Source organism: Molothrus aeneus, chromosome 4 (assembly GCF_037042795.1).
Source record: "Molothrus aeneus isolate 106 chromosome 4, BPBGC_Maene_1.0, whole genome shotgun sequence".
In the NCBI taxonomy this organism is placed as follows: Eukaryota; Metazoa; Chordata; class Aves; order Passeriformes; family Icteridae; genus Molothrus; species Molothrus aeneus.
The window spans coordinates 8286014-8306913 of NC_089649.1; the positions used below are offsets into that span (position 1 = coordinate 8286014).

General features: G+C 40.4%; 1 protein-coding gene across 1 annotated transcript in view; it reads left to right on the plus strand.

Moving 5' to 3' along the window:
- The window catches only part of FAT4 (FAT atypical cadherin 4), a 127450-nt gene that overhangs the window by 103964 nt on the left and 2586 nt on the right, over positions 1-20900 (plus strand). Inside the window, exons 10-16 of the mRNA XM_066548874.1 lie at positions 4343-4447; positions 6015-6322; positions 10407-10492; positions 11515-11694; positions 12667-12791; positions 13882-14087; positions 18763-19024. Coding sequence (XP_066404971.1) covers positions 4343-4447; positions 6015-6322; positions 10407-10492; positions 11515-11694; positions 12667-12791; positions 13882-14087; positions 18763-19024 — 1272 coding nt within the window. The remainder of the gene's footprint in view (positions 1-4342; positions 4448-6014; positions 6323-10406; positions 10493-11514; positions 11695-12666; positions 12792-13881; positions 14088-18762; positions 19025-20900) is intronic.

Genomic DNA, 20900 nt, shown 5'->3' on the forward strand with positions numbered 1-20900 from the left:
AGTCCTTATAGCCACTTTTCTTAGAAATCAGAAAAAAAAAATCTAACCAGAAGAGATTAGTTAAAGCTTTCAGTGCCTTTTCTAAGGAGTATTTCTGCATTGAAGAAGCCCCAGGGCAGCCCTGCTCAGCACAGCAGTGTCCATTCTGGTGTGGGACTTGCCACCACCACAACTCACCTGTAACCCACAGAGGGATCAAGGGATCCTCTGGGTTTTTTACTTGTAGCAGGTCTGTGCAGGAGAGAATGGAGGAGAAAGTTAATTTCAAAGTAAAGGTTTAATTAGTTAATTTAAATCACAGCTGCAGCAGGGGATACATATTCAGTGCAGTATCAAGGACACTGATGAGATCTTCTGCATGAACCTCACAAATGTGCTCCTGAGCCTCAGGTCAGGAGCAAGTGCTGTTAATTGACAAGCAGTTCTAATTAAGTTACTAATCCAGGATTTTATTTCATGTTGTATTAGCATATCAAATTATTTTGCCAGGAGCATGGCAAAATAATTCTAGAGCACCTATGCCCTGTAACTCTTGAGGTCATTAGCACCAGAGAGTACGTGGGCATGTGTTTGCTGCTGCAGTGAAGCAAAACACTTGATTAACAGCAAACTACAGTGTATGCCTCTAGACTGTAATTTGAAACATTTATGAAGCATCCTGCTGATTTCTTCTGGTATTAAATTCATACATTAATGTTCAACCCTTATGTCAGCTAAAAATCAAGCACTGCATGTGACAAGTTAAAAAAAAAAAAGAGTATTTTTGCTAAGAGAATGTGATGAGAGACTCTTAGAGTTTGAAGTGTCAGATTTCTATCATGCCATGAATTAAATGTGGCATCTGATAGGAGCTTTCTTAAACTCCTTGTCAACACAAATAACCTTAAAATAGACTGCCACTGAGGCAGACATTTCTATTTGGGAGTCAGATGTTGTTTAATCAGTTGGCCATTGCAGAATCAAGAGATATTAAAGTGTCCTGAGATTAATTGATCAAGACAGAAAACAAATGGCACCATTGTAATTAAAAGACAAAATATCTTTGGAGTTTAATATCAACAGAGCTTATTAGATAAGATCACAGTTATCACACAGTATATTTAGACATTTTGTGTCTGCAAAAGCATATTTGAAATTCTTCAAATTAAATATTCAATAGGTTCTGCAAACAAATGTCAGTGTACTGATTGTTTGAGAATGCTTGACATAGAGGCTATTATGTCATTATTATACTGCCAACAGAAAGAGAGCACAGCTGCTTGGGCTCTTAATTTGCATTCATATGTGATTAAAGATAGCCACAGTAGATGTAAAAATAAAGCCTCAAACTGTTTCATGAATCTAAACCTTGAGTGCCTCAACAGCAACAAAAAAGAGGCATTCAAAATAGTGGATTTCTAATTCAGTTCCCCATATACATAGTTTTGCTTCTATATGCTGGAATGAAAATACAGTCTCATAATTGAATTTACATGCTTGGTAAAAAAAATAACATTTACATGGTAGTGCATGCAAGTAGAAATTAGAATTTTCTGGGACAGACTCTCTGTTCACTGTAAATTAGAGTACATGAGCTGTGGACCTTTATAATGGTGTACCTGAAAACTAAGAGTCTTACTTTTCCTTGATTTATTGTGTTTTGTCAGCTGCATTTCACTTCATCATACTGCAAAAGGTAATGTCATTTTTTTTCACTGGATAGGATTATAAAGACTGATTACCTCAGAGCAACATCATTAGGGTCTGAACAATCTGTTATAATTATATCTCTTAATGATGAACAGGTTTTGTTTTTAAAATAATCGCTTTCTGGAGGGAATATGCTTGGTGATTTACAGTAGTTGTCTGCCCTTCCTTTGAACCCTTCATTTCCTGTTTTCCAGGATTCATTAAGATGAAGGAATGTATGGTTGTGAAGTTGTTTCAAATGCAAGATTAGAATGCTTGAACAACCACTTTATAACATGGACACAGAGAACCACAAAAACTAAAACTCCCAAATCAGCTGAAATCTTAACTGAAGAACATTCAGCTGGTATCTGTTCCTGTTACATTTTTCAATTAACAAAAAAAAAAAAAAAGTCTGAGGAACTTAGATTTTTGCATAAGCCCCTGCCTGTGATAGCATCAGCTGGAGGTGATGAATGATAAATGTTGAATGCTGTCTGTTACCAATTATCCAGCATTCTCCTCATTTTCACGGTCTTCAGAAAAAGATCTTTCTGATGAAGAAATTAATACCTTGCATCTTTCAGAATTTCAGCCTAGAATTGATCTATAAACTCAGCTAACTTCAGTTTTCATCTAGGCCTAATTTGGATGGGACTTTGAGCAACTTGGTCTCGTGGAAGATGTCCCTTCCCATGGTAGGGGGTTGGAACAAGATGGTTTTTAAGTCCCTTTCCAACCCAAACTGTTCTATGATTCCATAATTCTCTTATTCTAAACACACCTCTATTGGTTTCAAAAGCTCTTCAAACAACAGTTGAGCATAAAGAAGATGCTTTTGTTCATTGGTTAAAGTAAGTGCAGCTGAAATAAATATCCATATTATCTTGCTGAGTCAGCAAACGTGCCAGCTTTAATGTTAGCTGGGAAAAAGAAGAGTATTTAGTTAGATTGAACTGCAAAAATCTGAGTAAGCCTTTTTAGCTGCACTTGATTTTTGTGAAAACTGAGCAGCATCACTGAGCTATTTTAAGCATATCTGTCTCACTCCTCCTATGTGCTCTCCTTCACGAGTCAAAGACCTCTACTACAGACCATAAATTGAAAACAAAGAAAACAGCAAAATCTCACATAAAAAGTTAGCTCATCCTGCAGTCATGCCCATTAGAGAATAAAACATAAATAAATACCCCCAAAGCATAATTAGATTCAGACACTGGAAAAGTTTCCTGGATTTATGGTGCATCTACAAGTGACGTATTAACCGCAGGAATCCTCCAGCGCTCCATTTCCACCCTACTTGCAGTCACACATGGAGAGCTGCTGCTCACATGCAAGAGCTGCTTGCAAACTGTAGGTTAAACAAAAAAAAAAGTGGAAGAGGGGTGAAAAACAAGAGGTTTTCTTGAGTCTTAGGCGACTCAAGTTGTTAAACTCCAAAGTTTGTAAAGCAAAGTGCTGGTTTGCTACAGTTTTTAGTTGCACCAGCAGCCTCTAAGGATTGGTGCATTCCTGTCCTGGGAGATGTAAAATTACAAGATATATGTGACATACAAGAATGGACACCCTCTGTGCAGGCTCATGTACTTTTAACTTAAACGTACACATATGGTGTAAGAAGTAAAATAATTAATTATTGATGCAGAAAGAAGCATTAAGACAATCCCAGCCCTTGCTTTGTGCATACAGCCTGGCTGAGATGAAGTTTAGGAGAAGTCTGGAAGACTGTGGCTGCTTTTGTGAGTTTTTGCAGCGAAACAGGGAGGACAAGCACAACAACACTTTGAAGTTTTTGCTGAGCACAGTCAGTGTAGGCTGGCACTGCTGCCGACAGGAAGACAGGTTCCAAGAGTGGGATGTAGTGGAAGTGTTGCTAAACTCATCAAAGCCAAGCATTGAAAACATTAGAAATGAAGACCAATATTTTTCTAGTTAATGTTTCCATGCCAAGAAAACTTTAGTTTCATACATAGAATACGCGTGTCTGTATTTGGTGTCTGTTAAAATCTTCACTTTTTCTCTTGGTTCCCTTCCTTGCTGAAATGAATTATGTGATTTCAGTTTGTTCTCTGGGGAATAATATTTACCACATGTGACAATGTCTGCTTAGAGAAGGACTGTATCCAGGGCAGCTTGTTTTAGCTCCAGAGGACTGTGGTCTCTCCAAGTCAGGAAGGAGGTTGTAATTGATGAGGAAAAATAAGAAAAATCATATAATGTACAATAGCAGCCTCTGTTCAGCCTGACCTGCTTGTGCAGGGTCCAGCAAGGGCTGTCTGTATCTCCTTTGCGCTCCTGAGTATATTGCACTCAACAGGGAGAACAAAAGACACATTTTTACAGTTCTTTATTTCAGCATTGCCTTTAATTGCATGACCTCTCTTTGAAAGACACCAATTAATAAAAAATTTCAATTAAAACAGCAGTCCACCAGCACCTCTAATCACAAAGAGAGACTTGAAAAGTAGACTTGTTTTCTCTAGGCCACAGATTATGCCTATGGCAGGGCTGGGAGCAGCTCAGAATCCTGTCTGTGAGTCCTCTCTCCATCCCAGAGCTGGTCCCTGGCACCCTCTCTCCTGGCTATGTGTTTAGCATTGGTTCATGACCTCATTACCTACAACTCCAGCCTGACTTTCCTATTTCCCTGACCTGGAAATTGCTTTTGTCACAGGGAAAACGTGTGACTCCACTGTCAACTACTGTGAGTGCAACCCCTGTTTCAATGGTGGGTCCTGCCAAAGTGGGCTGGAGGGGTATTTCTGCCACTGTCCCTTTGGTGAGTACCCTTCTCTCCTCTTCATCTCCCCTTGCCCTACTCATATTTCTATTTATTTTTACCTGCATAAATAATTTCTGGCTTGAAAATGATTCCAGGTCTGGAAAAAATGCATGTATTTAGAGGTTCAAGGAACTCATTTTTCTTCAGAAGAAAATTAAAAAGTGATGTGGTCACTACAAGTACATATTTGTCATTCCTAGTAGCAGGTCCTTTATCTCTCATAGAAAAACATAAGACCCAGCCAAACAACTCAGTGCCTAAAAATTAGAAAGAATATTTCTGAACAGATAGATAGATAGATAGAGATAACTGTCCAAAAGTAAGAATGGATGCTTGAAGTACTTAAATCAAGACTATTGGCTTCCTAAAGATGAAACTTAAACACAGCTGGATCAGGGCTGAAGCACCTTCACCACCCAGAGTATCCAAAGTTCAGTCTGAAGGAGGAAGTGTGGTGATAACAAAGCTCTCCTGATGAATAACAGGCCCTTTTAGTGGAGCTGAAGAGTAAGACCACTGTAAATAACATCAGTATTTTACATCAGAGAAGCATATAGTAGTGCCAAAATAGTTTCATAATTTTTAGAATTTAATTATCCCAGATTTGGTTTGTGGAATGGACCCAATAAAAACATAGAACAACACGGATATTTTAAGGCATCATGACACGATTGCTGCAAGCTTGATTCTGAATGCAGATTAATCCAGAATTGCCATTGTTCATATGGAAAAGTATGAAAGTAAATGTAACAAATTAATAAAAAAAAAACAGAAATGTCCAGAAATCATCTGGATTTCAAGGCTGCTGAAAACCCTCTCACAAAAGTATAGTTCTCAATATGCATTTGTAACTAGTGCTGAATATGTATTTCTATTAGCATGTGGAATAATTTGTCTATTCCCTTTTATTTCCTTTATTGTACATTTCCTCAGGGTTAATTAATTTCCCATTGTAAATGTAACTAATATTCATAAATTAAATCAGGGTTTTTTCCCACTGTTGATGCAGTAAAAGAAAAATCAAGGGAAATTATGTGACAGAGCTCTGAAAAGAAGTATATAGAATGCACCAAAATATGAATATCAGTTTTTACTGACATGAGGAGACATAATATCTTAATCACACATATGCTTATTTAATAAGTATAAAAAATGAACCACCCAGTGAGAAACAGTTCAGATAACAGCCGCAGAGCGAAAAATAAACTCAACTTGCACATTTATTTCCATAGCTGGATTAATAAATGCCTGATGATAATTAACAGCCATGTCCTGACAGAGCTGTCAAGCTGGCTTGGTTTGGTGTTTTCCGAAGAAGCCACAGAGCTGGGCAAAGTGCTTTTCAATAGATGCATCTGTCCTTTGTAATTCGATTTTAAAGTTTAAATATAATGTACCTCAGCCCCCAGCTGTGGCTAATAGCATTCTTCTGTTGGTTGTGTGATTTTAATTGAACATTAGTGGTTCCACAGCCATGTGGAGAGCACATCCATACTTCACTCCTGGGAGGAGGCACGGTGAGGACAAAACTCCCCGATTCCAGACTTTGCTTTTCGTTTTTCAGGTGTTTTTGGGAATCACTGCGAGCTCAACAGTTACGGGTTTGAAGAGCTGTCCTACATGGAGTTCCCCAGCCTGGACCCCAACAACAATTACATCTACATAAAGTTTGCCACCATCAAGAGTAACGCCTTGCTGCTGTACAACCACGACAACCAGACCGGGGAGCGGGCGGAATTCCTGGCGCTGGAGATCGCGGAAGGCCAGCTGAGGTTCTCCTACAACCTGGGCAGTGGCACCTACAAGCTCACCACGGCTAAGAAGGTGTCTGATGGACAGTTCCACACCGCCATCGCACGCAGGGCTGGAATGGTAAGAAGGGCTAAAAATGGGGATTTTAAGGCCAGTTCAGCCAAATCACTCTGGCTTCCAGGGGAACTCAGAGGAACGCGGAATTAGCGACGCCGCGTTTGCTAGCAGAAACTCCAACTTTGGGAAAAACCTCCTTCGTTTCTGCCTCACTCCAAGTGACTCAGAGCCCTGTGGTGGTTTGTTTAGTATGATGATGATAAAGTATAATGAAAAAAACATGTGCAAAGTGCCCCCAAACCCTCAGTGTGAAAAATGAGAGCCAGGAATAATTAATGACATAGATGACTACGCACGGGGCTAATTAACTGCTGTAGATTACAGGGTGATTATCAGGGAATGCTAATTAACCGCAGTAATTGCAAAAAGCCTCAAAATCATTTTTCTCAACATTTAGAAAATCCAAGTGGACAGACTTAAAATTCTAGGCATCCATGACCTCCTTGGGCTAATTCAGAGATTTTTCCAATCTCCTCAGACTGGGAGCCTGGTTTTCCTCTGTAGCATACATGTAAAGAGTTAAAAGGTTACATTCTACATCAAGAGAGTTTTTTGAGGGGAAGGAGGGAAGTTACTTCTCTCTCTGTCCCCCAGAATGCATCTGAGGTGAGGAATTCTGCCAAAACTGGGACAACGGATTACCATATGCCTGGCACTCTGACCCCTCTCCTGCCTTCATTTCTTTCTCCAGTAAATGTTTTCTATTCCTCTCCTCTCATTTTTTAATAATATTTCCAAAGCAGAACATAAACCAAGTGCTCTTTGAATCCAAGCCAAGTTTTTTGACTCCACAGTGTTTGAGTTAGAAATGAAACCAAATCTATTTGCCATCCATAATCAGTAACTATTGCCCAACAGTTCCCTTTTCAGGCAGGCATGGCCAGCATACGTGGAATTCATGTTTGGAATTAAAGTCATAGAGCAGTAATATACAGTGGGGTTCCCCATTTTGGTTTGTGTATGTCAAGCTAGAAGTGATGGAGGGAATAAAAGCAATAAACTCTTCTGTGCTCCCTTCTAGTCCTTGCTCTTGAGCCCTTAACTCCATTTCCATTTGTAGTGCAATACCCGATATCTCCGTTTATTCTGGGTCTTCCTCTCTTCTCCCAAGTTACAAGCAACAGGAGAAGAGGAAATGGCCTCAAGTTGCAGCAGGGGAGGTTTAGATCGAATATTAGTAAAGAGTTCTTCCCCAAAAGGGTTGTCAATGCCTGGAAAAGGCTGCCCAGGGAAGTGGTGGAGTCACCATCCCTGGAGGTATTAAAAAGATGTGTATATGTGGCGCCTGGGGACACGGTTTAATGGTGGCCTTGACAGTGCTGGCTTAGTGGTTAGACTCTTGAAGATCTTTTCCAACATTAAGGATTCTATGGTTCTGTGAAATCCAGTCTTCAGCTGGTTTTGCAAATACAATTTGTGTGTGTTTTTATGACTTACATATCCAAATAAGATGAAGGATAATTGCGATGTTGAGCAATGAGTTTGGTTTAATGAGCTTTGATACCAGATATTCAATTTGCGTCTTGCAAATTTAATAATTTACATCACAGCTTCCTAATGGTAAAGCCTGAAGGTGCACTTTAATCTTGACATGCACCATATTCCCATTTTAGTAACTAAAGTAGAATGTTACTTCCATAAATAAGATGTAAATGGCAAAGTGTAAGGACACAGAGTAAAAGTTGCAACAAATAAATGAAGTACACTGAAGAAAGAAAAAACAGAGAAAGAAAATGTTTTACTTGTCAGTGTGCCAGAAGACTATAGAAGAAGAGAGAACATAAAAAGGGCTATTTATAGAAATTTCAGCCATGAATGCATCAGGCTAAAAGCAAATATTTAAGACAACCTATACCTTTGTATGATTTTTTTGTTTGTTTGTTTTAAATGTTTAAACCTATTCAGTAATGTCAGCTGTTTACAAACAGCATGTGAAGAGAATCGCCTTTGTCTTAGATATTTCTGCTACAGGAAAAATGTCTCCCAGGTGTCCAAAACTGTATAAAATAGGCCCCCTTTAGGATTCCAAATCTGTCATTTCCTACAGCACAGTGGGATTTTATCGGAAACTGGTAAAATCATTAAGTTGTCAGTCCTGAGCTATTGCAAAGTGACAGGATAGAAAGGCTCATAATGTGGCAAGGTAACTGTAGAGTAATGCTTAAGTAACAAGCAGGAACATTTGACTAACATTAGAAAATAAATTGTATGAACTCTGTTCCAAGTAAAATATATTCTCAAATATCCAGCCCTTCAGCTGGGGCTGGAGCTTGGCTTGCAGAGCACATAGCAATGTAAGTTAGGGAGATTATGCTGATTGAGCTAAGAACAAAAAAACTCATTTCAGTTTTTGTTGTTGATGTTCTGAAGGAAAAATATGTATGCATGTGGTGGCATACAGAGCAGCCAGCTTATTATTCTTTCTCTGAATTGTTTCATTTACACAAGGCTATAATCTGCTTTGGAACTGCAGACTGACATTTCTTGGGAGAAGCACTTTGCTCATTTGTATGGAAAGAAATTCAAGATAAGCTTCCATTACAAATAGCAGATTGAACAATTTAATCGTACTGTAGGGCATGATTTAGGGCTAGGAGCTCTGATTTTATTTGGTCAATACAGTGTGTCAGCTTGCAGCATGTATTTGGAGCTAGCATGGCCAATCTGTGGGGATTTCAACAGGCTGTTGTTACCAAACTTATTTGCAGGCAGTAGAAAAAATCTCTGCAGAGTAATGCTGTACTGATAGCCAGTGCTGCTTGCTCAGCTCCCATAGAGCAATCTAAACCAAAAGATAAAGCCAGGCATTTTTAAAGGTGGCATTTGATTTAAATTTGCTGTAAAACTCTACCACACATCTTGCTGAAACATGAGGAGATGTACAACGTGGAGATTGTTTATTTTTCTGAAAATTTGTTTTAAGGAATAACTAACCTTCAGGGTTGGTTGGGATTTCTTTTTTTCAGCGCATCTGTTATTAATAAATCACTGTGGGGACAATTCTTTGCTAAATAAGGAATAAAATAAAAACTCCTTTTCAAATCAGCAGGAGTTGTTTCATGATTTTAGTGACAGCTTTGGTTAGACTTTTATAGATTACAAATAGAAGTGCCATGAGTAACTTTAGTGTAAATAAGTTAGATGGGTAGTCTCAGAATCACAGAATAGTTTGGGTTGGAAAGAACCTTAAAGATCATCTGGTTCCAACCCCCCTGTCGTGGGCACAGATACCTTCCACTAGACCAGGCTGAGGCAACATTGTTGTCTAGGATGTGATGGCTTGGGGGTAAAAATAGTAATAGTAAAACAATAATTAAAGAGCAAGACGGCTGTGAGTAGTGGTAATGCCATCAGCTTGGTCCCACTCTAGGTGTCCAGATGCTCCTCCATTATCAAAGTTGAGATCCCTCATGACCTCTTAGTCAAGGGGTTACCTTAAGCAGGTCCATTTGGTTACTTTTTGAGTTTTATTGAGTGGTTGGTTATTATTTTTAACTAGTCATCTCAGTGTTTCTAATCCCAGGGTCATTTTTTTTAAACTGGTAATCTCAATGTATGTACTCCCAGCTTTTGTAACGTGCTTTTTATCAATTTCAATATGTTTAATATCATAGTAAAGCCCCTGAAGGAACTCCCTTTGTGATTGGAAGGGGCAGCTTTTTGCTCAGATTATCTGAACCATGTCAGGAGTAGGATATGGTATGAACCAAAGTAACTTCAGTGTCCAGGAGTAAAGCAAACAAATATGAAAGAAACCCTGCCCAAATGTGAAAAATTGTGGTGTTTAACTCCATCTCTGTATGAAGCAGACAATTGGCTCCCTCTCTGTATCCACACCTTGGTGGTGTCCACACTGTGCTGGCAGACTGTGGAGCTGAGCAGTGGCTCTGAAGCACTCTGCAGTCCCAAGTGACATCGTGACATAAAAGTCATGATGTCACTTGGGATTATATTTTATATATATAGTACTATATCAAGGGCTTTCTGGCCAAGTCCTTGATACAATACACCTAAACATAAATAGTTCACATGGCTGGGGACTAAAGCCTTGTAATACTCAGCATGTTTGTGTGTGTGCCTTTTGCAGGCAGCATCCCTGACGGTGGATTCCTGCTCTGAGGACCAGGAGCCAGGCTACTGCACTGTTAGCAACGTTGCAGTTTCGACTGACTGGTAAATATGTCTTCATTTTGTGGGGTTAGCTTGGGGTTTGGGTGGGTTTTTTTTTTTAATAAGTTAAGAAGAAATCTCCCTGTAAAGTCAGAGAAAGTTGGAATAATGATAAGGCTCCCAAGAGTCATTTTCTTTCATCTTTGCGGAAGCAAATTAAATTTTCTGCGTGTGTTGCTGCTTGCTAGGTCAGGCTATATTTCTGCATGGAACTGGATGATAACAAGGAGTTTGCTCAGAAATCCCCAGTTCTCTACACCATCTTTGTCCCCCGGCTCTGGTGGCAGTCAGGAAATGCATGGCCATGAGTAGTTTGCACTGTGGTACAAATGAGGATAACATCTATTGCCTAATGATTTGGGGTCATGTGTTTATTTAAACTGCACCTCTCATTGCTCATAAAGACATCGGAAATAAAATCATCTGATTAGTGCTGTCATTACAAAAATATTAACAGTAATTACTTTGACATTGTTTTCAGGTGTTTTCTGTTACAGTTTTGAGTTCATAAACAGTGTCCAGTAAAGAAATCAAACTTTATTTCTGGTGTTTACTGTAACTAGCTCAGTAGTCTTGGGCTCAAATTTTTGGAGATAACAGTAACTTTAATCCCAATCACTTTGGCTAATTCCTTAAAATAATCACAATGTTTCCTGCCACACAGGGTTTCCCTGCTAGCAGATGTGTTACATCTTTGAAAAACAATGAGTCCATCTTCCTGCTGTTTAAGTATCACCTACAATCTCAATTATAGTTGGGTAAAAAACCTTATTTGTTGTGCTCTCAAGCACACTGCTCAGTCAAGTGAATAGAAATTTTGACATGCAAACTGAGTGTGAATTTAGAGTCGTGCCCACTATAACTGTTAGTTCAAGTGATGTTAATTTCTGTGTCCCCTTCTAAATGTGAAATACCAATTTGGGAAGAGGAATTTTAGCCACAGGCTGTAACTGATGGTTGCAGTTCCTGTGCTGTCATCACCATCCTGATGTCTGGTACTGATTAGTCATTTTTCTCTTTCACAGGACTCTCGATGTACAACCAAATCGAGTTACTGTTGGTGGCATCAGGTCCATAGAGCCCATCCTTCAGAGGAGAGGGCAGGTGGAAAGCCATGATTTTGTGGGCTGCATAATGGAGTTTGCAGTCAATGGACGTCCCCTGGAGCCCAGCCAGGCTTTGGCCGCCCAAGGAATCCTAGATCAGTACGTCTGCTATATATGGGATCAAATGAACCCCGTTTGCAATAAAGGAAATTTCTTGTTAGGAAAAAAAAGACTGTAGAACCTACTGTAAAAAGTAGGAAGAAAGTGAATTTGGATTAAAGGTTCACTAAAGATTACAGAGTCTTAAAAACAAAAGCAGCATCATTACATTTCTATTGTTAGTGATTATTCAAGTAGCTTTGTGGGCTGAAATTGAGTCGCCCATGTTCTTGGATTTCTTTATAAATTCCACCTGGTTTTGGCTGTACTCATACTGTTTGCTAGCCCTCTACTCCCTTTTATATCCTCTTAATCCACCACGTCTGTTCTCTCACTTTGCCTCTCAAGTATCACCGAATTTCCCTCATATCCTCTGAGTGCTCTTTCAGAAATGATGAACTATCTGATTCTATTGTTTTTTCTATCTCAGTATTTGAAGTCGCAGTTGTAGCAATAATGTCAGTCTTCCATCCAGATTTCCTCATTCACACTTCCTCTCTCAGCCCCCATGTTTGCACTGATCATTGTAATACAAAGACCCTGGCAGTCTGCAGCATAAAAAAATGCCTGAAAAGGTTTCTTCTCTCTTGCATCACAGATAGTAGGAGTTTGGCTGTCTCTGAATTCCTTCCTCTTTTGTAAGACTGCTATAAATTGATGCTGAAAATTCCGATCTGCTTAGAAACTTGAGCTGTCTTCAGAGATCCTTAGAATTACAGAATGGTTTGGATTGGAAGGGACCTTAAAGGTCATTCAGTTCCAACGACCCTGCCATGGGGCTTCTGCTAGACCAGGTTGCTGCAAGCCATCCAACCTGGCCTTGGACACTTCCAGGGATGGGGAGAAGAGCCATTTTAGCATCTCTGAGGGGAAGAAAGGGAGTACCATTTAAACAGATGACAATTCCCAGCACATTTGGTCTGCTTATTTGTGTGCACCTTTTTCAGCATCTGCTTTTCTGATTTCTTTCAGGTGTCCCAGACTGGAAGGCGCTTGCACGAGCAGCCCCTGCCAGCACGGTGGCACTTGTGTCGATCAGTGGTCGTGGCAGCAGTGTCAGTGCAAGGATGGACTCACAGGAAGGCACTGTGAAAAATGTGAGAAGGAGCTTTCACTGTCTTTAACATACACCTGACTGTGGCTCAACCAGAGGCTGTTAAGGGGTTTCAGGGCCATGTGATAATGAATTTTATAAAATAACGAAAATAAGCAGCATGTTGCCTCTTAAGTAGTTTAAAAGTCCACAATGGACTGTTGCTCTTTGGTGAGCTAAAAATGGCAACAACCTGAATACATAATGTTTTCTGGTCTGTATATCACGTTTCAGGTAACTTGCACTCATTTAAAGTCCTGCTTCCCAATAACATATAATCCGTAACTAAAATAAAGGGATCCCATAGGAGGGATTTGCCTGCTATGGGGAGGTAAGAGGGTAAGCGAAAACCCCTTCACGTAAACATTGAGTTCATGTGCTTATGGCTTCTCCAAACTAAAGTCCTTTTCATCAAATTGACTGTGGATTATATGCAAGAAAATATTGTAAATGTAAATGAAAACAAGACATTTACGCTCGGGGGTGATTAACTCTCATAGGAGTAGCCCTGTAAATCAATATGGGATTGTTCAGGAGAGCAAAGTGATTTATTTCCGTGTAGTTGTAGTATAATGACTGGGCTTTGTTTTTTTACATGTCCCATTATTGTTTAGCTGATTTATATGCTTTTATTGCACCAGTTTACAAAAGAATTTAGCCATAATTTTAACAGCATTTGGTAGTCAATGCTCTGCCTCTTTATTCACTTTTTTTTTTAAGCCATAACAAATAGAAAGTCATTATCTCTGCCCTGAAGAGCTTAGAGTTCAATATATCATGAAACCCCGATGCAGTAATGGAAACAGTAACATCCCTGGGAAGGAATTACAGTTCTGAGAGCCAAATTTTTTTTCCCTACTCCCTCACTTGTTCCCTAGCGAGTTTTAATTTACTCTTGACTGATAGCAGCAGTAAATTACTCGCACACTCCCACTCTCAAACACACATTCTGGGGGAAGCCAAGGAATAGAGGGGCTGCAATTGCCATTCACTCCTGCTCCCCCCTGCCCTTGACCCGCTCTGAACTTGATCCCTGCTCCGAGGCAGATGATGGCTGGGGCTGCGTGCTCACCGCTTCCCTGTGCTTGTCCCAGATATCACGGCTGACACGGCCTTGTCCCTGGAAGGCAAGGGGCGGCTCGACTACCACATGAGCCCCAACAAGAAGCGGGACTACCTGCTGAGGCTCGGGGCCCGGGGCCGGCCGGGCGTGGAGCGCCTGGAGGTGAAGTTCATGACGAGGAGCGAGAGCGGCGTTCTGCTCCACGTCCAGGAGAGCAGCAACTTCACCACCGTGAAGGTGAGATTGCAGCTAAGGCCCGGTTTGGTTTGGTTGGACTGCCTCGTGTAGAGTGATCAAAATCAAGTTTTTCCATTACTCTTTCTGTTTCCTTTATGAAATATTAGGTCTTTAGCTGAGACTAGGCACTGCTCCAGTATCATTCATCTTCTCAACAATTCCCTTCCTGTTTGCCAAGGTATCAGAAGATCTTGATGGTTTTATATCTAATCAGTTTTGTCTAGACTCCAAATAGTGACTGTTTTAAGGTGACGAGAATGGTGCTCATTGCCATGGTTATTATCATCATTACACTTTACAGAACAAATCATTTTGTTATTGGCCTTTTATCTTCTGATTTTTTTGAGTCTTGAACCCAGACCCTCCTTAAGCTAGCAAAGGATTGCCAAAAAGTTTTCATTAATTCCTACCAACATGGCTCAAGCTTATCAAACTAGGAAGTGAGGGATAACTCAAATTCATGAGGTTACTCACAGACCAATGTCAATATCAAATTATTTTGGCATACATAGCCGAATTAGTGCTTCAAATGCCACACTGTTTTGGGGCTTTTTTGCTGTTTTTTCTTTCCTCAAAGAGCTTATTGCTGCAGAAGTTACCTTTCTCAAGAGAAAGCGATGGTTTGGTTCCTGGCGATGACTCAGTCCATTTACTCATAACTCTAAATGAGTACAGCAGTGATGCTGGCAAGCCCCTTTATTGGGTTGGTGTAAGCTCCAAGTTTCCTTGACTGCTGCAAGGCTTTCCAGCTTTTTCTTCCCTGACTTTTAGAGAAATTCATACAGAAATTCACACTTTCTAAGCTTCAGCCCCGTGGATATCCTCCACCTGCCTGGTCAGAGTTACAAAGCTTTCCTGACACACCAGCTGCATTTAAGAAGCAAGTCTGCACTGCTTCCCTGGCATATGCTTTTACCACATCATTTCATAGGAAGTTTCTGCCTAGCTTGTATTAGCAGATAAGATCTCATTATTTTTGAACTTCTGGAGAGAAAAAACCTTTTTTCCCCCCCTAGCAGAATTTGCTAGGTGAGTTCTCCAAGCTTTATTTAAAAAAAGAGAGAGAGTTGCCTTTCCTGGCTAAAGCACTGGTGCTGTGTTTATGCAAACACTCTTGTTATTGTTAATATTGGTGAAGTTATACAAGCAAGCAGAGGGTGTCAAGTCCCAGCCCCAGCTGTGCAGGGGAAGAGAGCAGAGGTTTGCCTAGTACCAGATGCAGGAGTTTGAGGAAGGAGAGCCGTGCCGGTTGCCAAGCACTTCTCAGGCAATGCTAGTTAGTAAAACTGCCGTAATTTAACTGTGGCTAGTGCAGTATGGCCTCTGCACTGCTCCTCACTCCCAGAGTAGGTGCCACCATGAGTATTCCCCTCAGAGGTAGCCTGAGGTGCCAAGGAAGCCAACCTAGCAAAGGTCTCCATGTCATCTCCATCCACTCCTGGTGCAGAAGTTGGGCTTTAGGGACCTGTCTTGAAAATTCTTGTCAGTTTTCATGACAGACAATTTTATAACTTGATTTTTGTGTCTTTTAATATGCCTGTTATCCAAAGTATTAGCATTCAGAGAAAACCTGCCATGTGTTTTTAATATCAGACCATGCTAGGGAAAAGCTAAGAGTCCTGTGGCTACGTCCATGCCTTCACATTTTTCCTCTTGTAGCTAATTGGTTTTGGTGTGGCTGGGATTGGGGTAAAACTAGAGAAGTGGTAATATATCAGATTGTGAGCAGTTGGTTCACTAAATGATGGATGTAAACTCCCTGCTAAGAACCCGCGAGGGGACTTTATCATTTAAAGGGATCCTCAATCCAGGAAAGATGCAACTGTTTCCAGATTACATTAAATAATTGTCAAATTCAGATGGAAAATGCTTCCTCCAAAATCCACTACAACACAGAGGGTGAGGCATTCCTTATTACTAGAACTCTTTGTCACAGTTTATTTTCCTACAAGTGCACATTGCAAGTAATTCAGTTAGAGATAATGGGATAAATAGAGCGGGTTAAAGGTGAAATTGCCTGTCTTGTCCTGCTTTACCTAGAAATCTCATCTGCAGTCAGATTAAATTAGCCTAAATGGAGCTCTACAGTTTCTGAATTGTACAGGTAGAGGCTGTGGATTATACTTTACATTTTTAGCTATACTAGCTAAAATACACCTGTGTGAGGTGTGGTTGGGCATTGGCACGGGTTGCCCAAAGAATTTGTGGCTACCCCATCCCTAGAAGTGCTCAAGACCAGGTTGGATGGGTCTCTGAGCAACCTGGGATAGAGAAAAGTGTCCCTGCCCGTGGCAGAGGGATTGGTACTGGATGATCTTTAAGATCACTTCCAATGAAAACCATTCCATGGTTCTGTGCATATATCATGTTGCAGGAACTAATCAGAACATAACCCTTTTAAATGACCTCTCATTCAATAGCTAGTTTTAAGACAAAACCCAATTTGTTCAGCAAATGAGACTTGGAATACTAGTAAAGTTGAATCAGCCCTGTAGTTAGGAATATGCTTGCTTTAGTGGTTCATTCTTTTCATTACATTCTACTTCTCAGTTGCTCAGCCATTTAAATAAAACCCAGAAATTTGTGTTACTCAATGCTGTCAACTTCATCCTTTGTTTCAAATTTACAAATGTGTTCTGCTTCAAGGCACCATTCCGTATCTTTTCCTGGGTGAAGCAGTCATGGACCAGTCTTGTCTCTGGAAATTTTCTTTTCCAAATGCCCCTAGTATGTTATTTATGAGTCTTTTAGCATTAGTCGCATGCAATTTTAAAGAAACAGAAATACAGATAAAGAATCATGAATTATAATGGAAAATATCAGTTACTGACAGGTAAATAATTCTACAGGTCTTTTCTAAGGTGAAATTAAAAATTTTACTTCTGTGCTCAGTCTCCCCTTAAGTTTGGAGAGTGTTGTCTAGCATGTTGTATTCCTTTCTCTTTGCATAAAGACTAAAATACAAGGCAGTATTTTAGTCTTTATGCCCAGTATTTTATGGGGCATAAAAGACAGAATAAGACGTAACAAACCAATACAGGTTGTAGACATAAATATATGTATACATTCAGCTCAGTCAAGCTTTTTATAAGTTATTGTGAGAAACGCTGTTTAATATGTTTCAACAGTCTGTGGGCTGCATTTGTAACACTGTGATTTTCCTTGGGCTGTGCAATAGTTTAGACACATGCCACTTGTGTTTTATCAGTAACAAAAGCATCCTGTCTGCGAGATGAGCTTTATCAAACAATACATTTTCAAAAAGTCTAAATTACTGCCTTTGGAAATGAAGTGGATGCACATATTAACCATTGTTGTGTCCTCCATCCAAATGGAAAACGTGCTAGATGCATTCATTCAGGCAGCTGCCAAGACATGAGCGTGGTCTTAGTGCCTTATTAAAGCTGGAGTGTCTGAACAAAGTCCTCAGCTTGCATCACCAGAGAAGCAAATCCAGAACATTTAACAGTTTCTGGAAAGGAGAGCAGCATTCTTGTAGCCAGTGTGTCACCTCACAGTTCTTCCCAGGTGAACCTTATTTTTCCTGGAACAAAGGATGCAAGGCTTTGAGAGTTTCCAGCAAACCTGGGGCTGTGACCTTTCCTGGACTCTGCCTGCGCACGTCCCGCACGCTCGGGGTACGGATCTCGGGCTGACCGAGCTGCAGTGGGGAACGTGGGACAGAGAGCAGTTGTTCCATTTAATATGTGTGACCAAGCATGCAGGAATATGTGACCAAAAATGCAGAGCACCAAAGGAAACCTGCAGCAAGTCTCAGAGCCATGCTCTGTGAGTTTGCGCAGTTCTGTATGCCCTTAGGAGGTCAGCCAGCATACCCAAATTTATGCAATATTTGAGAAACTGGCAGGGTTGGATGTTGGGATTCTTTTTAAGCTCCTACATCTTAAGTGCAGAATTTGCACTGATCTCATTTTGGGATCATAGTAAGAGGTTTGAAATCCCGCATCTCATGATTTGGTAGAATTGTGAGGCATCATTATTAAGAGAAAAAGCCATAATATTCTTCCTTTTTCCCCTGGCTGTTCACAATTTTTAAAGCAGTTTGCTCAAGAAAGTATTACTTGAAAATTCTCACAAAATCACGCGCTTTGCAACTCTTCAGAAAGTTTTCTGAAATACCACAAAAGTTTCCTGCAAAATACCAATTAGCAGAAAAAGCAGATATGAAATGGGGCTCTTGCTCAAGCCCTGCCATGCCTTATGCATTCCTACTGTGTCGTAATAAAAACTGGATGCAATTTTCTTGGGCGAGGACAACATCTGTTCGCTCTGCTAAGCATTTTCCACACTTGCCTTGAAGAAGGAGAAAAAAATATTCTTTCTCTGGTTAAAGTGTGTGTCATGTGCATGACCTATAGCTGGCTGCTCAGTAGGATTAGCCAGGAGTTGAATGGATGGCAGCTCAAAGATGCACGTTTTCTGCCAAAGTTTCTACAACGTGATGTGTTTAGCTCTGGCCAAATTTTTCATGCTAAATAATTGATGCCTTTTTAGTACAAAGCAATTATTTGGGGAAAAATATCCCCACCCTAGCTTTCTATTACACCAAAGCCACGTGTTGCTGTAGCTGTGAGTGTACATCAGAGTGGTTATGCGTGCCTAGGAGTTATGCGGCACCATTTTAAAATTACATGTCATGTGTTCTTCTGAGCAGATAAAAGGTGGGAAGGTGCACTACATATCTGATGCTGGAGTTGCTGGGAAAGTGGAAAGGAACATCCCTGAGGTGTATGCTGCAGATGGCCAGTGGCACTCGGTCCTCCTGGAGAAGAACGGCTCTGCCACCATCCTGTCGGTGGACAGGACCCACAGCAGGGACATTCTCCATGCCACCCAAGACTTCGGTGGCCTCAACGTCCTCACCATTTCTCTGGGAGGAATTCCATCCAGCCAGCCTTTCAAGAGCACAGCTGCAGGTAATTTTTTTTTTTCTCCCCAAGTACTGTAATTCTTTATTAGTTATTAGTGTACGTCCATCCTTTGCTAGAAAAAATGCAAATTGAATGAGTAAGGATTAAAGATTTTGTTCCTTTAGTACACACTGCAGGCTTCTTGTTTCCACAAGCAGACACTCCATCTGCAGGGCTTTTTTGAGACAGGGGAGTTGCTTGTCTGTGCATCAATTGCTGTATTTTTGTTACCCCTATGGAGAAGAAAGGATGTATTCTTCACCTGAATCATAACCTGGAAAATCAAGGCAAATCTTTCATTTGGGCAAAAATGCTAAACAAAAACTTTGTAGGGATTTGGTAAGTACCGCAGGATTTACCCTGTTATTTATATGATTAAAATATTTTCTGCAATTCCAAGGTCCTGCTGCTTTATCCTGCTGTCAGATTAAGAATGAGATTTATTTCTGAGCAAGGACAATAAGGAAACACCCTCTTACTGATGTCTAGCTGTTAAGGAGCAAATCAGTCTCCCTTAAGAGTTAAAGTAACTGTCTCAAACCCTGGCAAAAGAAGTAGATAACACATATTTGATATCATTTCCCAAGTGCTAGGTAAAGATGGAAGTGATTTTTAGCTGCAAAACATGAGATTGTCCAGACAATACAGATGTATTTTTCACATATTTCTATATTGAAAAATCTTCCTGGCTTCATGACTTGTGACCAGATAAAGTATTTTTGAGTGGAGTAAATTCACACTTTACACTTGTGTATTGTGAATATGTATGAAATGTGGTACAAAAGCTTGTGGATGCTGTGCTGACCTTTACCCTTTTTACATGTATGTTTTATAAGCAGCATGTGCATGGAAAAAGCAGAGGCTTTAGGAAAGCTGGAACAAGGAAAATTGAGGACACTAACCTCTCACCACTGCCCAATGCTGTGGCAGACAAATTAGGAATGTCTGGCTTCCATTAAGCAGACACACAGTCCAAAATCCCTTATTCATATGATTTTATTTTATTTTAATATTGGATTACATTGGGTACGACATACCAAGGATTTATAAGGCTCTGGTATAAAACTCTGCATGAACTCAGAGTCAAAAATATCTGCACTGCTGTTCAAGGCAGACAACACTCAAGGTGACAGGGCTGTGAAGTTGCTGTGTCCAGTAACATTTCCAAATCCAGGCAGATGTGACAAGTTGTTTATCACATCAGTACTACAAGGAACCAGCATGCGTGCAGCAAGGTGATCATCACTTTTGCTTGTGCTCCCAACTGAACCTGAATCTTCAACCCTGAGGATTCTAAACCTTTAATAGCATCTCATACCACTCAAGTATATTTGCTGTTTCATGACAGAGTGGTATCCATCTCTGTGTACCATTTTGCCACAGCTCCAAGCAGAGATCACCATAAGGTTGCACTACCTCAAAACCCTTCCAGAAAGGATTTATTCAGGGGAACACAGAGGATTATTAGGCTGGCAAAAGACTGGATTTTCCTGTGACCTCACTCAACCGCTGCACAGCCTTGGGACAATTCCATCTCCTGGGCTCTCATAGCACTAAAATTTGTTGTAGGGTAGCACTGCAACCAAAGTATGGGAAGTTTGGGAAAAGGCCCCTCAAGACTCAGAGAAACAAAAGCATTGCCATGAATTTAGGGGACAAGAGGCTTAGTTGAAGCACGTTAGGCAAACTCAAATAATGCTTGGTGCTAGCACAGCCAAGGCAGGTGCCCACGGGATTCTCTGTGGGAAATGATAAGAAGTTTTAGAGAAGTGGGAAAATCAGGAGACAAAAGCATTTCAGTATATTGAATATACTGAATATATTGAATATCCTATATTTCAGTCATCAGACATTGTATTTATTCAAACTCAATTTAAAGACG